Genomic DNA, 22,083 nt, shown 5'->3' with positions numbered 1-22,083 from the left:
TTTTGTAGGTCTATACCAAAGAAGCCTTCTGTTTTTGTTGTTACTCTTATTGTGATTATTGTTCATTATTTTAATTCCCCATAAAATTCAGCCAATTAGCCAGATTTGGGAAACACTTTATGAGTGATGAAAATGGGCAGCAGTAATGACAAGGACTTGAAATGAATTATCTAGAGATGCAGTGGATGATTTCCAGGTGCTTTCTACTCAGAGGCTATAGGTTGATCTTTATATTTGTCCCTATTCAGTTGTAAATTCTTATCCTCAGATTATGGGAGAAAACTGTCCCAATGGTGGATGTGGGTGCCTTTCCTACCATCAGTACACATGAAAAGATCCTGGAGTTGTTTAGCTATAGAGACCCAATGAACATCAGAGGTGGGCTTGACTGCCAAGGGAGCTACCAGGATCTTAGGATGCCTAACTATATATAAACTTAGCCTCAAAAAGACACGGGAAGAGTCCCCGGTCCCACTTGTTTGGGGGCACATCTAGATTCCTGTGGACAGTTCCTAGGGTCCCATTTAAAGTGGCATTTGACACTTGGGTATATGAAAAGATGTGGAGCTCCTTGGTAAATATCCCAGTGAGGAAGAACTGGAGAGAAATAGCCTTGTTTATCCCAGAAAAAAGAATATGTGGTCTGTCTAGTTACAGAAGAAAGAAATGGAAGCAAAAGGAAAGTTGTTTGGGAAGGAAGACTCACTTCTTCACTGACCCATTTCTGCATATAACAAATATTTATTTAGTATCACTGTAACTAATTCTAGAAGATGCCAAGGATATAATGGTAAACAGATGGATTCAGTTCCTGACTTAATGGAATTAATTTATTGGAAGATCCAGACAGTTAAGTAAGTCATTATAAAAAATGCGTTCAGTTTTGTGGTGGGAAACACAGGGTGCTGTTTCACCTCCAGATAAGACACATTTCTGACATCAGTACTGTCAGAAAGTTGGTAAAAGAGGAACACTCTGGCCCTGGAGGTAGGTATTCAAGAAGAGAGTGTTGGGAATATTGTAGAAGTTGTGCCAATGATTACCATTGAAATCCCATTTAATGTTTAACTTAAATGATCATATATGTCAGCGATTTTCAACTTTTTTCATCTCATGGCACACATAAACTAATCACTAAAATTCCGTGGTGCACAAAAATTCACCAAAAATATATTTTTTGCTGGCTTGACAAAAAAAAAAAATAGGTATCATTTTGATTCATTCCACTAGATGGCTATTGTTGTGTTGGCTTTTGTCATTTTTTATTTGACAATCTAAGGGATTGCCCCCTGACTAAATAGTCGGGTATCATAGGTTTGAAAAAATTTTGTGACTTACCAGTTGAAAATCACTGGTATATGTCTTTATAACAGATTCACACTTGCTTCTTTCTATCCTCTTTCTTTCATTCCCAATTCCAGTTCTTTACGTTTGCACAATGAAACGATGGTCTTTATGATTTTTACAGACATTTGGGTATAAGGAATAAGACAAATTCTGAGAACTGAAGTCATTCTTAATTATGCTTTTACCTGAGCTACTAGGTAATTGAGGACAGGTATATGTGTTTATATAAATGCACTGTGATCTGATTTACGGCTTTAGTTTTTCCCGGTCCTCTGATGGCTAGCCCATGCAGGTGGGGAGTCTCCCGGTGCATTCTAGGGGGAAGCTGTAGTTCTGTGGGAATGGGGTAGGCACCAAGAATGGGTAGAATGTCATTGCTACTTTTTATATAATTTTAATATACTCTGAAGGGTAAGATTATGTTTTTTTTATTATATTTAGAATTCTTAACTAATTAGAAAAGCAGACCTTTTCCTCACAGCATTTCTTAAAAAATTCAGTGTTATGTTGTGACATTCTCATGAGCCTCTTGCATTCAATGTTGCAGAGCGAAATTGGGTATTGCAGACATTTGGGTTTGCTTCTTGACTCAATGGGACTTCCTGTTTCTAAGAAAACAGTTTTAAAAACTCTTAAAAGGAATTTCTTACATGCTTGGCAGCTCTTGTAAAACCACGTTTTTGTAAACCAGTGTGAATGATGTATATTAAAATAAAAATCAAAGAAAGAACCTTATTGCTTAACTAAATTAACATTTTGTTTTGTGGAAATTGGACACTATAGATAAATCTGGTGATTTAGGAAGTGTCTGCTTCTGGTAACCAGATAAGCCAGGAACCACGATTTGGATAATCGGCCTAGTTCAAGTGAACGTTTAGTCACGAATTGGGTTTTACTCTGTGTTGGAGTTGATGTGTACTAGTGAGTCCGGTTAGTATATTTTGTTTGTTTTTAAAAGAAAGTTGCAACTTGGTCATCTTCCTTCAAATGAATTCACAAACTTAGAACTAATTCACAGGCATTTTTACAATATCCTGGGGGGGGGGAACCCAGTTATTCCCACCACTCAGTCATTGGAAAAAATGAATGTTAGTAAGTCTTTGGTAGTTAGATATTTCTCTTTGGACAGGAGAGACATTTTCTTGGTTCTCAGGGCAGAAATTTAGCTATTCTCCTGGAATTGTCCTAGAAACTGGCTTCTGGTAACTATTTTAATGGGGATAAAATATGTTTTTTTTTTAATCTACAAAGGCAATTTATTCATTGGATTATTTATTTATTTGTTATTTTTTAAAAAGATTTTATTTTTTATTGTTCTTTACAGAGTGGGGAAGGGAGAGACAGAGGGAGAGAAACGTTGATCAGTTGCTTCTCACACGCCCCCAGCTAGGAACCTGGCCCAAAACCTAGGCATGTGCCCTGGCAGGGAATCGAACTGGTGATCCTTTGCAGGATGGTGCTCAATGCAATAAGCCACACCAGCCAAGGCTGATTATTATTTATCAAGTACCTACTATGTGTCAGGCATTCTTCTAGAAGCACAGTATGATGAGGAATAAAGCAGGCGAGATCTTTGATTTTATTTATCTATTAAACACTTACTTAAGGGCTTACAATGTGCTAGAAACTGTACTTGGTCCTTTGTGGATCGTAAGTCCTTTAATCCTCCTGACAACGCTGTGAGGTAGGTGCTCGATCCTGGCTTCACAGGCCGAAGAGGGAGGAACAGAGGCACCTGGTAGGATGTCGCTGAGCCAGGGTTTGAACATGGGACGAGCGCTTATAACCACCCCCTCATTCTGCGGTCACTCTGTAAGCCTGCCCTCATGGGCTTACACATTGCTTGTGAGAAAAACAAAGCACATACTCAGACAGAAAGGGAAAATAAAAACTACAGGTAATCTGATCAAGGTTGAAAACTACAGGTAATCCGACCAAGGTTAATGTGTTCCATTCCTCTCGTATGTGTAAGAGGTGTGTGTGTGTGTTTGTTAGCATATATGAGATCTTACTGATTTATTTCTACTTATTTTCACGATATATTATAAATGTTTGGCAGGCTAGTACATTTTCCAAGTAGAATTGTACACAACTCTCCAGTGTTCCGTGGTGCGTCTGTGTCCTGATGTATCTAACCAGGCTCCTACCACTTAACGATGTTGAGTTGTTACTTCAGTTTTGAGTTTCATAAATGCTGCTTTAATTAATCCCTTTATGACAAACCTTTTTGTAAATCCATGATGATTATGAAGTTTTTTAGTGAAGAGTGAAAATATATGATGCCCACGTGCTGTCTGCGCTTCTTGGCTCTGACGAGGTTAACAAGGTCATCGTGCTTTTTCTTCCAGGTTAGTGGATGACAGGTGCGTGGTGCACCCGGAGGCAGGGGACCTCGCCAACCCTCCCAAGAAGTTCAGAGGTAAGACATAAATATGTATTTATTATGTGACCTAAGGGGACAGAGGTTATTCTTCTGTCTTAAAATAAGGAATGTTAAAATTTTATTTAATGTGGAACTTTCAAATATAAATATGTTCACTGAAAATGTTTTCAATAATTTCTCCATTGTTTTCCTTCTTTTATACATTGAAGAATTTATAATGAAAGAATAGTTTCCATATTTTTTTTTGCTAGACAGTAGTCTATCCCTTCAAAGGCAAGCTTAGAAATGAATTGTGAGAGGCCACTTTTCAAACCAATAAATAAGCTAAGTAACGTATGCATATATTTCTGTGACAGTTATACTAAGAGCGTTAGTGTGCCATTAGCAGCTCTTTCATTTGTTTTTATAGAATCTCCAGGAAGGTGACAGTGATGTGTTTGCTTAGCTTTTAAAATGGCACTTTGGTTGGTGTGCAATAGCTAACAGTTGTCTTAGAACCCTTTCCTGAGTAGAGTTTTAGAAGTAGCTTGATAATATCACTGAGTAATTGGTCATCATAGAAGACTGAGTTTTATTCAACTGTCATAAAAGAAAGATTAATAAAATCTGCAAAGAATCATACACAACTAAAACCAGTAATTAAAAGCTTGCTCAAATCAATTCCCCAGTGTGTATGTACTTATAAGAATAAAAATAATTCTAAAACAAATTCATTTTGAACACTGTCTAAGCATCTTTCTCACAGGGTGAAAAGTGGCTTTAATAAGTGGTCCAAATCTGGAGAGAGGGCCCAGAGCCATGTTGTGATTGCTACTTACTACCCTGGGGAAGGGAGATGTTGAACGTTTGGAAAATATTTCCCACAGTTCACTCTGTGATAGGCACTTTCTGCCCAATTCTTGTGATAAGAATATTATATTTCATTTTCCTTAAACTCAGAATCTCGGGGAGAGAGTGACAAGCATAGTAGGTGTACTTCGGATTACATTGGTTACTCTGAATTAGAGATCTAAATTTCTCTCCAGGTGGAAAAATTCACACAAGACAGGCTGTGGGAGGCTGTCTGGTGGAAGACTGCTCACTAGAAGCACCCGCAGATGCTCATTAGGGACACTCCTGTCACCTGGGCGAACGAGGTCTTCTTGCCATAGAGAATGCCCCACCGAGATTGTTGTCAAAACCCAAATTTGTGTGTCTGACACTTTGAAAGGCCAAAAGTCACAAGTCAGAGTTTGGAATAAAAAAAGGTTTTTTAATTGAAAACGTGCTGAGAAAATAGGAGACCTAGTTGTGTCTCAAATCCATCCTGATAGACCAGATTAATGGTTTTTAAGGGGTTAGGGGAGCAGGTATGCAAAGTGCTGGCGGGCACGTTTTAACTGGAGGACCTTGGAACTTGGCCGTTTATAGTAAAGGGGCATCGACACTGAATCTTCCTGGAAAATGGGCCTTTGGCTTCTGAAAGGGTTTTGGTGTTCAAGGTCCGGCTACGTCCTGACTCTTGGGTTCAGTGGGGTGATGGTGGTGTCATGATGTTTGTGGGACTTTGGTTCCCGGTGCAACTGGAGGTCAAAGTTTTCTCCTTTGCATATGCTTTGGCTGCATGACATGCAGTTTTGGTCTGTTGTCTCTGAAAGACAACTTAGTAGCTCACTGAACATGATAGGACCAATTCGAGCTGGTTCTGCCATGACAAGGATCAATTTATGATAAAACTACCATGAGGGAGAATCAGCAGTTGTCACAAAACTCGCTTGGTATTCCCGAACTCCCTGCCAGAGACTATGCAGTAAGTGCGTGGAATGATTTCAAAGATAGAAGAGGGTAGGGGAGCCCCAGTGAAAGAACAGAGAATATGAAAAAGAACAGATGGGTTCTAAAAAGTTTGATCTAGTGTATTTATAAAGATGTGAAGAGAGTTAGTGCTTTGGCAAAGGGACCTGAGAAACTCAAGAACCATCAGAACCTGAGCTGAATGGAAGTCAGACAACTATGGAATTAAAGAAACCACATCCATCCAGACTGGTAGCAGCGACAGAGGTACTACCACGCCCATTCATCCATGTAGTGGACAAAAATTTAGGAGGTATGTCTCGGGAGTGAGGAGTCCCTGAACCCCCAGGGTTTCAGTGCCAGGGAGATAAGTCTCCATAACTTCTAGCTGCAAAAACCAGAGTCAGTGGGAGAGACTTCTGGAGCCCAAAGCAGTTCCTCTGAAAGAGCCCACACACAGACTTATTCAGACTCACCCCCTCTAAACTCCAGGGCTGAGGCAGCAGCGTGAAGGGCGCCAGTGGCACACAGGGAGGAAGTGAAGTGTCTGGAATCAGGGCAACAGGTGGAGGACAGTTTTCTTCCAGACAGAAAGGTGGACAGGGGCCATTGTCCCTTTCTGACACCATCAACCTGGCTAACACTATTTGCCCCACCCTGGAGATTTCCTGAGGCACTGTCCCACCAAACTTATGGCCCACCTAGGTTGTTAACAGTGGCTTTTCCATATGAATAGCTGGTCTTTGCTCACTTTTCACAACTTCCTAAATCCTTTCAAACAAGCAACAGACAGCCTCACGAGCCCCCCTCAGAGCCCAGCCTTTGTACCTCTTGCTAAGTGGCCCCAGTCCTGGTACTAGTCGCAGCCAGCCTAGGTAAACAGATTGGCTTTGCCTGGGAACTTCCAAGCCTGGCACAAGTATCAGCCCTCTGCAGATTGTGTGATAGCTCATGCAGTATGGCTCTGGGCAGAACACAGGTGGTGGCTGACCTTGCACTGCACTGCCCGGGAAACCCCAGAATATGTGCACCCACTGGACAGCTGCAGACCACATCAGAGCACCACCACCCTGCCCCTGCACAGCTGATCCTCCATGGAGGGTGGAGGTTGGTGGTCAGTGGTCACAGCCAATTTCTGCAGCTGACTGGCTTGGGTAAATCTTTTCCATCAACCTGCCAACAGCAACTGACTCAATTACAAGAGGAGGGTGTCCTCAGGCCACATGAAGGGCACACCTCGAGTACCCAGCTTGGGTGACAGGAGAGGCAATGCCACTGGACCCTACTACATTAGGCCACACTACCAAAATAGGGAGTCATAGCAGCTCTACCTAATACATAGAAACAATAGAAGGAGGCTACCAAAATGAGGAGACAAAGAAACGCCCCAAAGAAAGAACAGATCAGTGCTCCAGATGGAGAAATAAACAAAATGGAGATAAGCAATCTGTGACAGCAGAGTTCAAAACGCTGGTTATAAGGATGCTCAAGGAACTTAGTGAGGACCTAAACAGCATAAAAAAGATCCAGTCAAAATGCAGGACACATTGATTGAAATAAAGAACAATTTACAGGGAAACAATAGTAGAGTGAATGAAGCTGAAAATGAATTTAATGATTTGGAATGTAAGGAACCAGAAAGACAACCAGTCAGAAAAAGAAGAAGAAAGAAAACAAAATAAAAAAATGAGGGTAGTATATACAGCCCCTGAGGCAACTTCAAGGGTTCTGACATTCACATCATAGGGGTGCCAGAAGGAGAAGAGGAAGAAATTGGAAATCTATTTGAAAGAGCAGTGATAAAAAACTTTCCTAATTTGGTGAAGGAAATAGACATGCAAGTCCAGAAATCACAGAGTCCCAATGCAATGAGGCTCACACTAATACACATCATAATTAAAATGCCAGAGGTTAAAGATAAAGAGAGAACCTTAAAAGCAGCAAGAGAAAAGAAGTTAGTTACCTACAGGGGAGTTCCCAAAGACTGTTGGCTGGTTTCTCAAAAGAAACTGCAAGCTAGAAGGGATTGATGAGAAATACTCAAAGTCATAAAAAGCAGGGACCTACAGCCCAGATTGCCCTACCCAGCAAACCCATCACTTAGAATTGAAGGGCAGATAAAGAGCTTCCCAGACAAGACAACGATAAAGGAGTTCATCATCATCAAATCATTATTATGTGAAATGTTAAAGGGACTTATTTAAGAAAAAGACAAAAACTATGAACAACAAAATGTCAATAAATCCATGTCTACCAATAACAGAATCTAAAAAGCAAGCAAGAAAAGCAGAGACAGGATCATGGATACAGAGAGCACTTTGATGGTTGCCAGATGGGAGGGAGCTATGGGTGAATGGGTGAAGAACTGAGGGGAATAGGAAGTACAAGTAGTTACAGAACAGCCATGGGGATGTAAAGTACAGCATAGGAAATGGAGTAGCCGAAGAACTTACACGCATGACCTGTGGACATGAACAATGGTGTGGAGATTGCCTGAGGGAGTACAGGGTGTTGGGAGGAAGGGGTCAAAGGGGGAAAAATGGAGACAATTGTAACAGCATAATCAAAATATACTTGAAGAAAAGAAGTGAAAAAAACATGAATGAGTTTGAAGGACAGACTGAGGAGGTTTGGCAGTATCTAATCAAGTTCTGGAAGGACAAGCTAGAACAAATGGGAATGAAGCAGTGGGGGGTCCACTCTCTGAAACGGAAGAGAAGCCCCAGGCCTCAGGTGCGAGCGTCATGTGAAGTTCAGGGTGGTAACGGCACACAAAGCCACACCCACAGAGACTCTGCTGTGCGCTGTAGCTCCTCGAAGAGAAGAAGTTTCAAAAGCAAACTTGGGCAACAAGTCTGTATTTGTAATTGTACAAGGATAAAAGCGCGGGGTTCAGGTTTTCACTGTGCTTCTCACTGGCTGTGTCATTTTAACTAGGTCACCTAACTGCTTTGAGCCTCAGAGGACATCTGTCATTGGCTGGCGCCAGTAGGGTGGATAATAACAAGAGCAGCACCAACCACACAAGGCTCTGGGAGGCTTGAAATCTTTCCAAGGAATAAACATGAAAGTGTTTTATCATTATACAAATGACAGAGTAGGTAGGCACTGCCTAGTTCCTTTAAACATATACGACTCTTCTCTTGTATGATAAGCTCTGTAAGGGCACAATTTTATTTTTTTCTACTTGTGTTTTCCAGGCATAGAGCTTTGCCCATAGTAAACATCCCTCCCCTCCTCCAGCAAAAAAAAAAAAAAAAAATAGCCATTAGATGCTTTGAATCAGAGACCTGAACTCTGCCTGGGATTGTGCCGTGACATTGGTTCCCAGGGGTTCCCCGCACCCCACTGCCAGGAGCGTGGTAGGCTTATTTCTTTGTCAGTCAGGGGTGAGTTATCTTTCAAAGATAAACTTTCAGGTCTCGTGGCCACTTTTTTTCTTTTTCTCTTTCCCAGTGAAGTAAATGATTTGAAAATGCAAAGAGTGTTTTAGTGCGTCTGAGGGAACCCTTAGGGAACAGCTCTGTACCTGGTAGGTAGTTATATACAGACGCACGGATATTTGGTGTCATACTATTCGGCGGGCACTGGGTCAAAGCAGGGATCCCTCACGGTGGTCTACCCTGCTCCTGGAAGGCTGGCTCTTCCTGTAATCTAACATCGTCCTTGCTAGTTTGCTCTCATTTTCCATCTCTAGCTTCAGGCTAAACTATTTCTCTTCCTCCATTCAGCCTGGGAGAAGGAAGGTGTTTTTTCCATCCGAGATTCAGGGTGTCCTTTTAAAGCTCTGACCCTTCCCCTGTGATTCTTGGAACGCATCCTGATGGGGCCCCAGAGGAGAATTTCTGGAGGCAGGCTTGCTTCTGCTCAGTAGCCACAAACTGACCTTGGAGTCCCCAGTGCCTAGTCTTTCCACTTGGTCCACGGCTCTCGAATCACACCATTCTGTGCCCAAGTGTATTTCCCCTGCTCCTTTCGACTTTAAAAACCATAGCTTTTTCACACACTTGCCTCCCAGAATCGCTACCCCTGCATTTCCAGACCGCTCTGCCAAGTTTCCAGAGCACCCTCCCTCAATGTTACTTTTTAGATAACGCGAAGAAACAATAGCGTACAATTCACTGCATCTCCGTTACCCTGGCCTCAGCCAGACAAATGGTATTCTCAAATGGATTTGAAAAGATTTTTGTTTTTTCATAATCTGAGTTTTCAAGTGAATCATACAATTTTAGAGCTTCTTGGCAATTAAAAGTAGAGTGTGACTGCCCCAGTTTTTTGAATGAGAAACTAAAGTTCCAAAAAGGCTAAAATGCTTTTCTTCAATACACACCATTATACAATGAAATTTTTTTGGCCTGTCACATTGCCTCACATATGAACAGAGGAAACTAAGTTTTAACGAGTAAACAGCTTTCCAAGGGTTGTTAAACAACCCTTGGCAGGCAGCTACTTTTCAGTAGAAACCACACAATCAGAATACTATTAACAGAAGCACAGTGACTTTCTCTTAAGTGAGCGTAAGATTCCTTTCATGATGAAATATTCTCTATTTTTAAGAGATGAACTTTGAACTTTGGAATCAGTCCAGACACACAGAGGGGATGTTTAGGATGCACTACTAGGGTAGTTCCCCTTCACCCAGTCTCCCCCGTGTGAGCGTCTCACGTGTCGTGGTGCGTGAGAAGCTACCGTTTCTACGTTGTTCTTGGCTGAGTTCCAGACTTGCTTCAGATTTCATCTGTTTTCCACTATTGTTCTTTTCCCATTCCCGATCCCATCTGGACCCCCTGTGGCCGTCGGTCATCGTGGCTTCTTAGTCTAATCTGGGCTGTGGCACTTTCCAGGTCACTCCAGGTTTTTCGTGACCTTGATACAGTGCTGGGGAGGTATTTTATAGAATGTGGCTTGGTTCGCGTCTGCCTAATGTTTCCTCATCATGAGGCAGGGGATAGGTTTTAAGACTCCCACTGAGGTTCAGCACCTTCTTGTGTTGTATCAGGGTACATAATGTCAACAGGATTTATCACTGTATTTTTTGATAAACAGTTTATTGCTCCTCTTCACACTAAATGATGGCAGCTATTTTTGTTAATTATGTTATTTTGAATTTTTTTTTCTATCCTTGTTCTTTTACGTGCTTCTTCCCCCCATTCTCTAGAGAATCCCACTTTTGTGTGGATTTTTCCAAACGTGTGTGTTTGTCTATACATGTTCATTTTCTTTTAGAAGGAGTAACTGATATAAGTCAAGGAAGCAAGCTTTGGGTGTCCTTTTATTACCAGTGGGGTGATAAACAGAAGTAATGGAGAACAAGGGGAGCCACTCTCCAGGAGGGCTGAGGAAAGGAAAGGCAACCCCTTCTCTTGGTTGATTAGATACTCCCAAGGGTTGGGCCATCTGGTTTTGGAATCTCCAGCTCTGAGATTCTGTGGTCATTGGACACGTGACTATTTTATAATCCACCATGCCTACCAAGTGACCACTTCTGGTGCACAAAAAGTCATTCTGAACCAATAAATCAGAATGCTGCAGGAACTGATACTGAAGTAAGGACTTTTCTTCTAGGTGGTGGAACACTAAGGCAGGTAGTGAAGACAGGGAACTTGGAGGGAGGTTGACGAGATCTTTCTTTTTTTCAACTCAACTCCTTCTCTTCAGATATTTCAGGGAAGTTGTTTTGAAGGCTAGGACTTTCACCTTTTGCTTCTTCTCGTGGAGTTTACATACTCAAGTGTGTAAGTGAAAAAGTCATTTTGCAAGGTAGTAGCTTTGACTTTTTATGTAGTTGAACATGTCAGTCTTGTCTCACACCGTGATTTTCCAGTCCGAGCCAATTACAATTACTTCGTCTACCACCTTACCAATAGCTTTATTGAATTCCTTCAGATTCACTATTAGTGTGATTTTTTTAATGAAGATTGAAACTCCGATTTGAAATAACTAGCATTTATTTTGCATTCGATACATGCTACACTGTGTTTGAGACTTCCTATGCATTATTATTTAGTAATCACAATAACCCCAGAAGTGGAAATCGTTGCTATCTTAATTTTGCAGTTGAGACAGTTAAGTGTAAAGAAGTTAAACAACCATCTTCAGGTCACTGAGGTCATTACTGATAGAGTTGGGACTCAAAGCAAGTTTGACTCCAGAGCTGTTTGTTTTTAATTACTCCACCACACTGTCCATTGAATTATGCCCTCTTCAAATTTTACCTGTTGATCCTGTACATCCACATGGGTTACATCTAATCCTTTTCCCACAAAATACCCTTTAATTATTTGTTTAGAATGATCATATCCCCACAGAGCTTTTCTTCTCCAGCTTTAATTTTTAAAAATTCTTTTACCTGTTGTCACTACAAATTATGACGTAATTTTTCTCTGGTCTTCATCATACTGCCTTGTTCTCTGGTTAGGCTCCTGTTTGAGAAACCAACTGAAGTCTTATAGCAGCTCCTTTGTGGGGAACTGCTTTTCTCTTTCTGCTTCTAAGATTCTTTCTTTGTCCTTAACCTTTGGCATTTTAATTATGGTGTGTGTTGCTGTGTGCCTCTTTGGATTGCTCTTGTTTGGGACTCTCTGTGCTTTCTGGACTTGTATGTCTATTTCCTTCACCAGGTGAGGAAATTTGTTATGTCATTTTTTTTTCAAATAGGTTTTTAAATTTCTTGCTCTCTTCGCCATCCAGTACCCTAAGATGTGAATGTTGGTACTCTTCAAGTTGTCCCAGAAGCTCCTTAAACTTTTTGAATTGCTTTTTTGCTGTTTGGATTGGATGTTTTTTCTTCCTTAGCTTCCAAGTTGCTGATTTGATCCTCTATATCTATCCTACTGTTGATTTCCTGTAATGCACTCTTCATTTCACTCATTGTATTAATCATCTGTATGTGGTTTTTATAATGTTTTCTAATTGTTTTTATGTTTCCTATTGCTTTGTTGAAGTTCTCACTAAGTTCATCTGCTCTTCTCCTAAGTTCACTGAGCATCCTTTAAATCTGTGTTTTGAGCTCTGCATCTGGTAGATTGCTTGTCTCTATTTTGTCAGTTCTTTTTCTGGAGTTTTATTTTGTCATTCCATTTGAGATGTGCCTCTTTATCTTCTCATTTTGGCTCCTTCCCTATGTTTGTTTCTATGTATTATGTAGTTCTGCTCCACCTGTCTTTGTCTTACATAGTAGATGTTTTTAAGGCCCAGTGGTACATTCTCCCTAGTCACCCAAATGGGGCACTCCAAGTTTGCCCTCACTGTGTACTTTGTGCACACTCCTGTTGTAGTTGAGCCTTGATTGCTATTGGCATCTCAATGGGAGGGTTATGCCCCCAGGCCAGTTGGCTGTAAGGACTGGCTGTGATGACTGCGGAGGAGCTGTTATGTAAGAACTGACCCCACAGAGCAGGAATCGCTTTAGCCAGGTTCTGGTCCCCTCTGAGTTCACTCCTTGGTGGTGGTTGGGTATTATTCTGGCATGGTCTGAAGCTATCTCTCAGGTGCGCTGGTTCTGGGGCCTCTCAGGAGGTACAGGCCAAGGTCAGCTGTCTGTTCCCTGCCTGGGGCCACCTGACATGAACTACAAGGCAATCTGAAAATGGCTGCTACTTGAGCTAGCCTTGGAAGTACCTAAGAGAGGCCAAGCTGTGAACCAAGACCAGCTGTCACTAGTACCAGGCGTTGGGACCACTTAGCAAGAGGTACAGAGCACACTGAGGCCAGATGATGCCTATTTGAGAGATTTTAGGAAAGTCTGCAGTGTGAGCTAAGACATGCCATTTGTATGGTAAGTCACTGGAAACAGCTGGGGTGGGCCCGCAAGTAGAGTTGGGGGTGTGTCTCAAGGAATCACCAGAGTGGGGCTAATGGCCTTAGCCAAGTTAATGGAGGCTGGCTTTGTGGAGGGAGGGTTCAACAAAGAAACAATGGCCATTGTCAGCACTTCTGTTGGGAGAAAGCTGCCCCTCCAGCCCTTGCCCTGATGTCAGACAATTCAGTTCCTCCTCTCTGTCTCTGGCACCTTTTGAGTTTCTGCCCCAGTGCTCAAGCTCAGGGCAAGTGAGTCTGAGTAAGATCCTGCATGAGCCTTTAAGAGCAAAGCCTGGGACTCCAGCAATCTTCCTTATTTAGCCACAGTCCTTGTGGTTTCCACAGCCAGAAGTTATGGGTACTTTGTTTCTGGGCACTGGAACCCTGGGCTGGGGTGCCTGGTGTGGGGCTGAGGCCCCTTGCTCCTTATGGGGGACCTCTGCAGCACAGGTAACCCTCCTGATTTGTAACTGCCACACGTAGGTGTGGGACCAGCCCATTCCTCATCTCCGTTCCTCCTTCCTGTATCAGTATGGCTTCTTTTTTATATCTTTACATGTAGGACTTCTGTTCAGCTAGATTTCAGGTGGTTTTGAATAATGGTTGCTCTACAGTTTAGCTGTACTTTTAATGTGGTCATGGGAAGATACAAGTATCCCGTTTACCTACACCACCATCTTGATCAGAGCCCTATTTTATTATAGTCTGAATTTTAGTTCATTAGTGTTAAATATGCATTTTAACATATGAACCTGTAGTGTGAATAGCAGAAGACAAAAATCTTCTACAGGTGTTAAGTGACATTTTTTTTTAGGTTATAGCATTTCGTAGTTTGCGGCTACTCAAAGAGATGGAGGGATTGAACAATAAGGAAAAAGGACTCATGGGTATGGACAACAGTGTGGTGATTGCTGGGGGGAGGGGGTACAAGGGGTATAAATGGTAATGGAAAAACTACAGTGAAAAAAAGAAGTTTAGAAAATTGCAATGGGCCGTAGCTGGTGTGGCTCAGTGGATTGAGTGCTGGCCTGCGAATCAAAGGATCACTGGTTCGATTCCTAATCTAGGGCACATGCCTGGGTTGCGAGCCAGGTCCCCAGTAAGGGATGTGCAAGAGGTACCCACATTTTAATGTTTCTTTCCCTCTCTTTCTCCCTCCCTTCTCCTCTCTAAAATAAATAAATAAAATCTTTTTTGAAAAAGAAAAGTGCAATGGATTTGCAAGCTAACAATTAAATGATTTATACTAAAACATCTTTAAAATTCTTCAGTTGAATGTCACTACAGTGTTAATCCTGTGTATTTGTGGTAAGTGAGTCTATTAGGAATCTTCTATAGCTAATCCCCTATTAAACTCTTAAGTGGCAGTGCAAATTAGATAATAAGTTTACTCTTCTTAGTGAGCTTTCAGAGAAGGAATGAAATAAAAACAGATTATAGTGCCTCTTCTCTCTTCTTGTTGAAGCTAGTCAGGACTGTAAAAGTACTTGCATGTTTAAATACTTTAGTCTTTCTCTAGTCAAGGCAAGTTGCTGTGGTTCTGAGTGGAAAAATAGGACTTCACACTGTGAGTTTGTCATGAGTTGCAGTTAAGGCAGCATTCGCACAATTAATTGTGTATCTAAAACCTATACGATGTATAAACTTTGATTTGTGGCTTTGAATTATGACACCCAATTCCCTCCCTCAGGAGTAAGAAGTAATGGGCAGAAAATGAACTCTTGTGATGCTAGTGATTTAGTGGAGTGAGAGCAGCTCTTCGGCTCCTTGTCTTACTAATCGTGTATCTGGGGCTGATTTTCCTGGGCAGCCAGCTCGTGTGTAAAAGTTTTCCTTCAAGCGTTGTCTGTGAAGTTGGTTGTGTGTCTGAATTCCTTTTAAGTACGGAAGAAGTGCTTTTTGTCTATGAGTGTTTCAACTTAATAGCCAACAGGACTCTTTCCAAGAATAGAAAGTCCTTAATATTGAAATTTTTAACTTGGAATGTTTACGATGGCTTTATCCATTACCTTATTTAATTCTGAATAACCCCATTTTACAGGTGTGCAAAGTACGCTGTTGAGAAGTAGAATAACATGCTCGAGGTTGTAGGGTGAGGCTGCTTGTTGGGTGAGGCAGATTCGTTTGAAGCTGGTGTTATTTTTTTTAACATTCTAAGATCTTAGATGCATTTAGTAGAGGCTTAGTGAATGTCGACCATGTGCCATGTGCTGTGTGAACCAGTGGCTGTGGTTCAGATGAGTCAAAAGTGAATGTTGCTCTCAAGGGATTTATAATCTAATGAGAAAGATAAGGTGAGTGTATAAATAATTCCAAGTGAGAAAGTGATAAGGACTAAATAAAACGGTGGGGTGGAGGTATGGTGGGAGGGTGGAGATTTTAATTTCCTGTTTGGAGAGGTGAAGAAGTCTTCCTAAGATAGCACTTAACCTGTAACTGGAAAGATTTGTACCCATGGGGAGGGGATAGGCCTCGTATGTACCTTTATATTAAAGTACTTCTTAGTAGGGTAGCAATTGGTTTGCGAAGCTAAGTTGCATTTCCTCTTTAAACAGTAATGGAATGTTTGCTATTCTTTTGAGTATAATACTGAGATGAAAGTGCTTTATTTATTTGAGTATAAATAAAGCCATTACCTCAATCTAAATTTGTTCTTCAGGAAATAAAGTAAATGAATGTTAACTAAGTATGACCAGAACTACTCTACGATCACTGCTGCTAATCACAAACATTTATTTAGTCCTTACTATGTGTCAGGTAATATTCAAAGGCTACATTCTACATTATTTAACATTTTTTTGTTCTTATTTATTTTATTTTATTTTATTTTCATTACTGTTTATTCCCCTTACACCCCCTTCTCCCCAGCAATCACTACACTGTTGTTCATGTAAAGGCTTTACATTTTAATAGTCCATTTAATCCTTGAGCAACTGTAAGTAGTGAGATACTATTACCTGCTGTGTCAGATAAGGTACACTATCAGAATTAAAGTGGCAACAAAACCAATGGATTATGTAAGGTACACGTTTATTTCTTTAGCAACAGGTCCTAGGTGAGTGATCCAGAACTGTCCTTCAACTCTGCCATCCTCAACACATGGCTCTCAGTGTTGCTCTGATAAGTCTCCATTTTTCCCTTGGTAGAAAGGGGGTCAGGGGAATCAAGGACAGGAATATCCTTTCACAAGGACGTCTGGAATTGTCATATCACTCTTATTCATATTGTACAGTTTCCTCGTATGTTAGGTAGAGTGGTGCTCCTCCCCTCCAGTAAGTCCATGGCCTAATCCCCAGCCCTGTGAATGTTACCCTATTAGGAAGAAGAACATTTGTAAATAAAAGTAAATTAAGACTCTTTTTTAAATATATATTTTTATTTTATTGATTATGCCATTACAGTTGTTCTATTCCCCTCCTTCATTTCCCTCCACCCTGCACACCCCTCCCTCACCATCCCCCCCTTTAGTTTATGACCATGTGTCTCAAGTTCTTTAGATTCTATATTTCCCCTACTATTCTTACCCTCCCCCTATCTATTTTCTATCTATAGTCTATGCTACTTATTTTCTGTACCTTCTCCCCCCTTCTTTTTCTCCCACTCCCCTGTTGCTAACCCTCCATGTGATCTTCATTTCTATGGTTCACTCCTGATCTAGCTGTCCTCTTAGTTTGCTTTTGTTTTAGGTGTGGTTGTTAATAACTGTGAGTTTGCTGTCCTTTCACTGTTCATGTTTTTTTAACTTCTTTTTCTTAGATAAGTCCCTTTAACATTTCATATAATAAGGGCTTGGTGATGATGAACTCCTTGAATTTGATCTTATCTGAGAAGCACTTTATCTGTCCTTCCATTTTAAATGAAAGCTTTGCTGGATAGAGCAATCTCGGTTGTAGGTCTTTGGTTTTCATGACTTGGAATACTTCTTTCCAGCCCCTTCTTGCCTGTAAGCTCTCTTTTGAGAAATCCACTGACAGTCTGATGGGGACTCCTTTGTAGGTGACTGTCCCCTTATCTCTTGCTGCTTCTAGGATTCTCTCCTTCATTTGAATCTTGGCTAATGTAATGATGATGTGCCTTGGTGTGTTCCTTCTTGGGTCCAACTTCTTTGGGACTCTCTGAGCTTCCTGGGTTTCCTGGAAGTCTATTTCCTTTGCGAGAATGGGAAAATTCTCCTTTATTATTTGTTCAAATAAGTTTTCCACTGGTGGCTGTTTCTTTTCCCCTTCTAGTACCCCTATAATTCTGATGTTGAAATGTTTAAAAATGTCCTGGAGGTTCCTAAGCCTCTCCTCATTTTTTGGAATTCTTGTTTCTCCATTCTTTTCTGTTTGGTTATTTTTTTCCTCCTTCTGGTCCACTCCTTTGATTTGAGTCCCAGTTTCCTTTCCATTACTATTGGTTTCCTTTGCATTGCCATTCATTTCAATTAGTTTAGCCTTCATATGTTCCTCTAATTTGTGACTAAAATCAACCAGTTCTGTGAGCATCCTGATCACCAGTGTTTTGAACTGTGCATCTGAAAGTTTGGCTATTTCTTCATCACGTAGATTTATTGGCTCTGGGGCTCTAAGTTCTTCTTGAGCCATGTTTGGATCTGTTCGGGCCTGCTGGTATGAGGAGCAGAGCCTTAGTTGTTCACTGGGGTGGGGCTACCCAGGTTGCTGGTTTGTGACGCTGTATGTGGGGGCAGGGTCAGAGAGGGACAATGGCGGTCCTCTCCTCTTGCCCGGTCAGCCTCACCGCTTGCCCCCGCCTGTTTATCTGAGCACATATGTGGGAGCCCACTGCCCTGCGCAGGGGCCTGCGTGGTCTGTCTCAATGCGTGACTCTTCACTGGTTTATCTGCACACAAATGCTGGACCTCAGCCAGCCAGCCACGTGTGCCTTCCCGTAGCTACCCCGCACCTGGGATCCGCGCCCTCGGCTGCTTGCGTACCGCCCAGGTCGGGGGGTGGGGGGGGGTGGGGGGGATCGTTTTGGCCCCACCCGCTCGGCTCTGCTACTGGCTTCGCCCCTCTCACCGGTTTAGCTGAGCAGTTCATTGTTTTCGGACTCCGTATTGTTCGATTTTCTGTGGTTTGGTTACGTTTATTGTCATTAAAACTTTGTTGTTTTTAGATTTGGTTGTGGGAGGGAAGCAAAGTGTTTCCACCTACGCCTCCATCTTGGCGGAAGTCCTAAATTAAGACTCTTGAATGAGATTATCTCGGATTACCAGGTAGGCCCCAAATCCAATGACACGTGTCTTTATAAGTGACAGAAGAGGAGAAGACACACGCATTAAGGAGAGGCCATGTGAAGACAGAGACACAAAATGGAATTATGTTGCTATAAGCTGAGGAATACCTGACGCCATCAGGAGCTGGAAGGGATGTGGCAGGATTCTCTCCAAGAACCTTCAGAGGTAACATGGCCCTAAGACACTTTGTCTTTGGACCTCTGGCTTCCAGACTATGAACAAATACATTTCTGTTGTTGTAAGCCACCAAATTTGTGGTCATTTGTTATGGCAGCCACAGAAAGCTAATGCCCATGGCTGTGTCTTGCTTCAGGGAGGCTGTAGGATGTGTTAGCGCTCTGGGCACATGCTTACCTAAAACTCGGAGCTCTGTTACCTAAAGGAAGGAGAGTGGGTATTAGGGGGAAGGGGTAATTCTTTGTCATATCTTGTTTTGTAAATGAAAAATGTTAGGTACCAAGTTGTTCAGTAACTTGCCCCAAATCATACAACTGGAAAGAAGCAAACCTGTAATTGAAATCCAGACTCTTAACCACTAGTTACCCTGCCTTTAATCCCAGGAAGATACAGAGACGAGACTGTAATTGGCTTGGGAATTCAGTGGAAGAATGGAGGTGAGCTGGAGCTTTGGAAAATGGGCAGCGGTTAAGCAGGTGAAAGGAGGGGTGGAGGTAGAAGAGGCATTTCTAGCTGAGTCACAGAGGTGTGGAGTGGCGTGACCCATTTATGGCTGAGGCTTTTAAGAATGTTTAAAGTGGCCCTGGCTGGGTAGCTCAGTTGATCAGAACATTGGCCAAATACGCCAAGGTTGTGGGTTTGATCTCTGTTCAGGGCACATACGAGAAGCAGCCAATGAATGCACAAAAAAATATGGAATGACTCAATATTTCTCTCCTCTTCTCCCTTTCCTTTCTTTCCTGTCTCTCTCTCAAATCAATAAATAAAAATAAAAAAAACCCAAGGTTTGAAGCTTAGGAGAGTGTGGAAGAGTGGCAGAGATGAGCTTGGAGGAGTGTCCAGGGTGTAATGGTCTTGTATGCCTTACTGAGACTTTTGATTTTTATGTTAAAGATAGTGGAGAACTATTAAAGGGTTTTAAGCATGGCCATAACATCAGCAGAAAGGAAAATTTGTAAGACTGTTCTCTTACCTGGGAAGGTTGAAAATGTAGGATGGGATATTAACCAAGAGACTGTTAAAATAGTTCAGAACATTAGATAATGGATTAAGATAGTAGCAATAGATAGAAGGGGACATGTTTAGGACCTGATGACTAATTGTATGTGGTAGTGGAGTAGGAAGGTGGGGTGAAGGAGAGGAGGTGTCCTCGAATTCTCCCAGGTTTCACATTAGTAGCATTTACTAAGCTATGGAATATAACAGAATCTGATTGATAGGGGTGGTAATTGTATCCATTCTTTATTACTCTGTAACAAAACATCCCCCAAATGGGCAGCTTTCTCAGCCGCCAACGATTTAACCCATGAGTCTATGGGTTCACTGGCTAACTCTTTTGTTTTGAGCTGGCTTGGCTGATTTCTACTGAATTCGCTCATGCATGTGTTGTCATTCAGCAGCTGGGTGGTCTAGAATGGCTTCAGTCACATATTTGTCGGTGGGTAGGGTGTTGATGGGGGTGGCTGGGCCAGGTGTCTCATTATCTGGGAGCCTGGTTGAGAGTCTTCACATAGGATTTTAGTGTTGTGAGAATAGCAAGAGAGGGCCAACTCCAGTGCTCAAGCACTGTTCAGACCTCTGCTTGCGTCACACCAATGTTCTATGGCTAAGTTCAAGTTCAAAGAGTGGAGAAGTGGACTCAGCCTTCTGACGCTGGGAAACTGTAGGTCACCTGCATACATGCCGTTCTGGAGAAGGCTGAGGAGGGGTTGGGGCCCTGGAGGTGTGGTTTTCTCCAACTCAACATAGAAGAGACTGGAATGGGGAAGGTAACCCTGAGATGGTTCATTTAGTTGACCCAGAAATACTCTGTTGATGTCACTGAAAAAAATGAGGTCTGCCCTCTGTATTTCTGGGACTTTTCTCACCTCTAAGGCCGGCTGTGTGGAAAGATGGAGAAATACTTTATTTGCCTCTCTGGGTCTTCATAGGAAAGTCCTTGGTGAGGTCTTAAATGCAGCTACCGTTTTAATTTAATAAGAATTATCCTTATAATAGTACAACAAAGTACATTTGACTCACTTTTATAGGATGTTTGCTCTTCTAAAAGACTGGGGGGTTGGAGTATTTCTAGGCCTGTTAACTTTGTATTCCTGAGGAAAATAATCCCAATTATTTTATTCCAGTGGAATTTCCTATAGGAAATGCTTTCTTTTTTTTTAATAATAAGTACATTCTTTTTTAATAATATGTGGTGAAAAGAACAGACTGATTGTAGATCTGAAACTGTGGCTCACTCAAAAACTCCTCAGCAAATTAAATAGTAGCTATTTTATGTAAGCTATTTTCCTTATCCTCTCTTGTCGTGTATCAGGCATATTACAAAGTCAAATCACTTCAGTTCTCACATGCTCCATGCATGAATGATCTTCCCAGTGTGTGTGTGTGTGGGGGGGGGAGAGTGCCACACACGTATTTGTTATTTTAAGTGGAAGTTTGTGTGAATTGAGATTGTACCTATATGGTTTATGGTAAAGGTGGGCCTTACTTGTTTTACTCTCTTCTGAGTATTAAGTAAACGAATGAAAGTTATATTTTGTTTATGAAAGTGTCTGTGTATTTCCATAAAGGTTACTAATCATTAACTTATTCAAGCCACCACTAAAATAAAAGATTGATTTGTGCACTGTGGCTTTCAAGTCCAGGTCAACTGACTTTCCTTCCCAGTTGTTAATTTAGTGAGTGAGCAGTTTAAAGATCTTCTCTGATCAGGTGCCCTTGTTTACAGTTTGTGGTTTTCAAGGTAAATACAGCAATTTCAGAATATAGCAAACATTACTGGCAGGTGGCATTGTTTGTTTTATAAACACTTGGAAGTAGTTTGGAACCTTTGTCTTTTAAAGGCTAAGACAAACTCAGAGCTCTGCAAAGAGAGACCCAGCCTCCGTTGGCAATGCACCGCTGACCCCCCTTGCTTGCCCTGAGCCCTGCTTGCCACTTTTTAGCTGGTGACTCCTACAAAGAAAGATTTGTGCCCCAGCAATGAAAGTGCTGGACCCCCAGGAGCTCACTGCTCACTAAGTCTTGGTACAGTACTTCTCTATTGTTTTGCTATGTGAGTGTGATTGAAGTGCGTGTGAATCTTCCAATGGACAAGTTACGGGTACTTGAACTTAAATTTCCAGAAGCTTCCAGGCCTGTGCAGTAATAGAAGACAATAAGCTTATCCAGAGAGTGTCCTATGTTGGAAGCATAGATATACGCTGACAATGGGTTTTTAAACTAGCATTTTGTGCCCTGGCTGGTGTAGCTCAGTGGATTGAGCAGGGGCCTGTGAACCAAAGGGTTGCTTGTTTGATTCCCAGTCAGACCACATGTCTGGGTTGTGGGCCAGGCGCCCAGTGGGGGGGTGCATGAGAGGCAA

General features: G+C 41.8%; 1 protein-coding gene across 2 annotated transcripts in view; it reads left to right on the top strand.

Moving 5' to 3' along the window:
• ITPR2 (inositol 1,4,5-trisphosphate receptor type 2) overlaps positions 1 to 22,083 on the top strand; it is a 444,505-nt gene that overhangs the window by 34,595 nt on the left and 387,827 nt on the right. The window contains exon 2 of one of the 2 annotated variants that reach the window (XM_037144844.2): positions 3,696 to 3,766. The exons of the other annotated variant lie outside the window; for it this stretch is intronic. Within the exon in view, the coding sequence (XP_037000739.2) occupies positions 3,696 to 3,766 (71 nt within the window). The remainder of the gene's footprint in view (positions 1 to 3,695; positions 3,767 to 22,083) is intronic. 2 annotated transcript variants of the gene reach the window in all.

Source organism: Artibeus jamaicensis, unplaced genomic scaffold, assembly GCF_021234435.1.
Source record: "Artibeus jamaicensis isolate MK-2021 breed Jamaican fruit bat unplaced genomic scaffold, CSHL_Jam_final contig_233, whole genome shotgun sequence".
Classification (NCBI taxonomy): Eukaryota; Metazoa; Chordata; class Mammalia; order Chiroptera; family Phyllostomidae; genus Artibeus; species Artibeus jamaicensis.
Note: the sequence above shows the minus strand (reverse complement) of the source record. Positions and strands in the feature narration are given on the sequence as shown.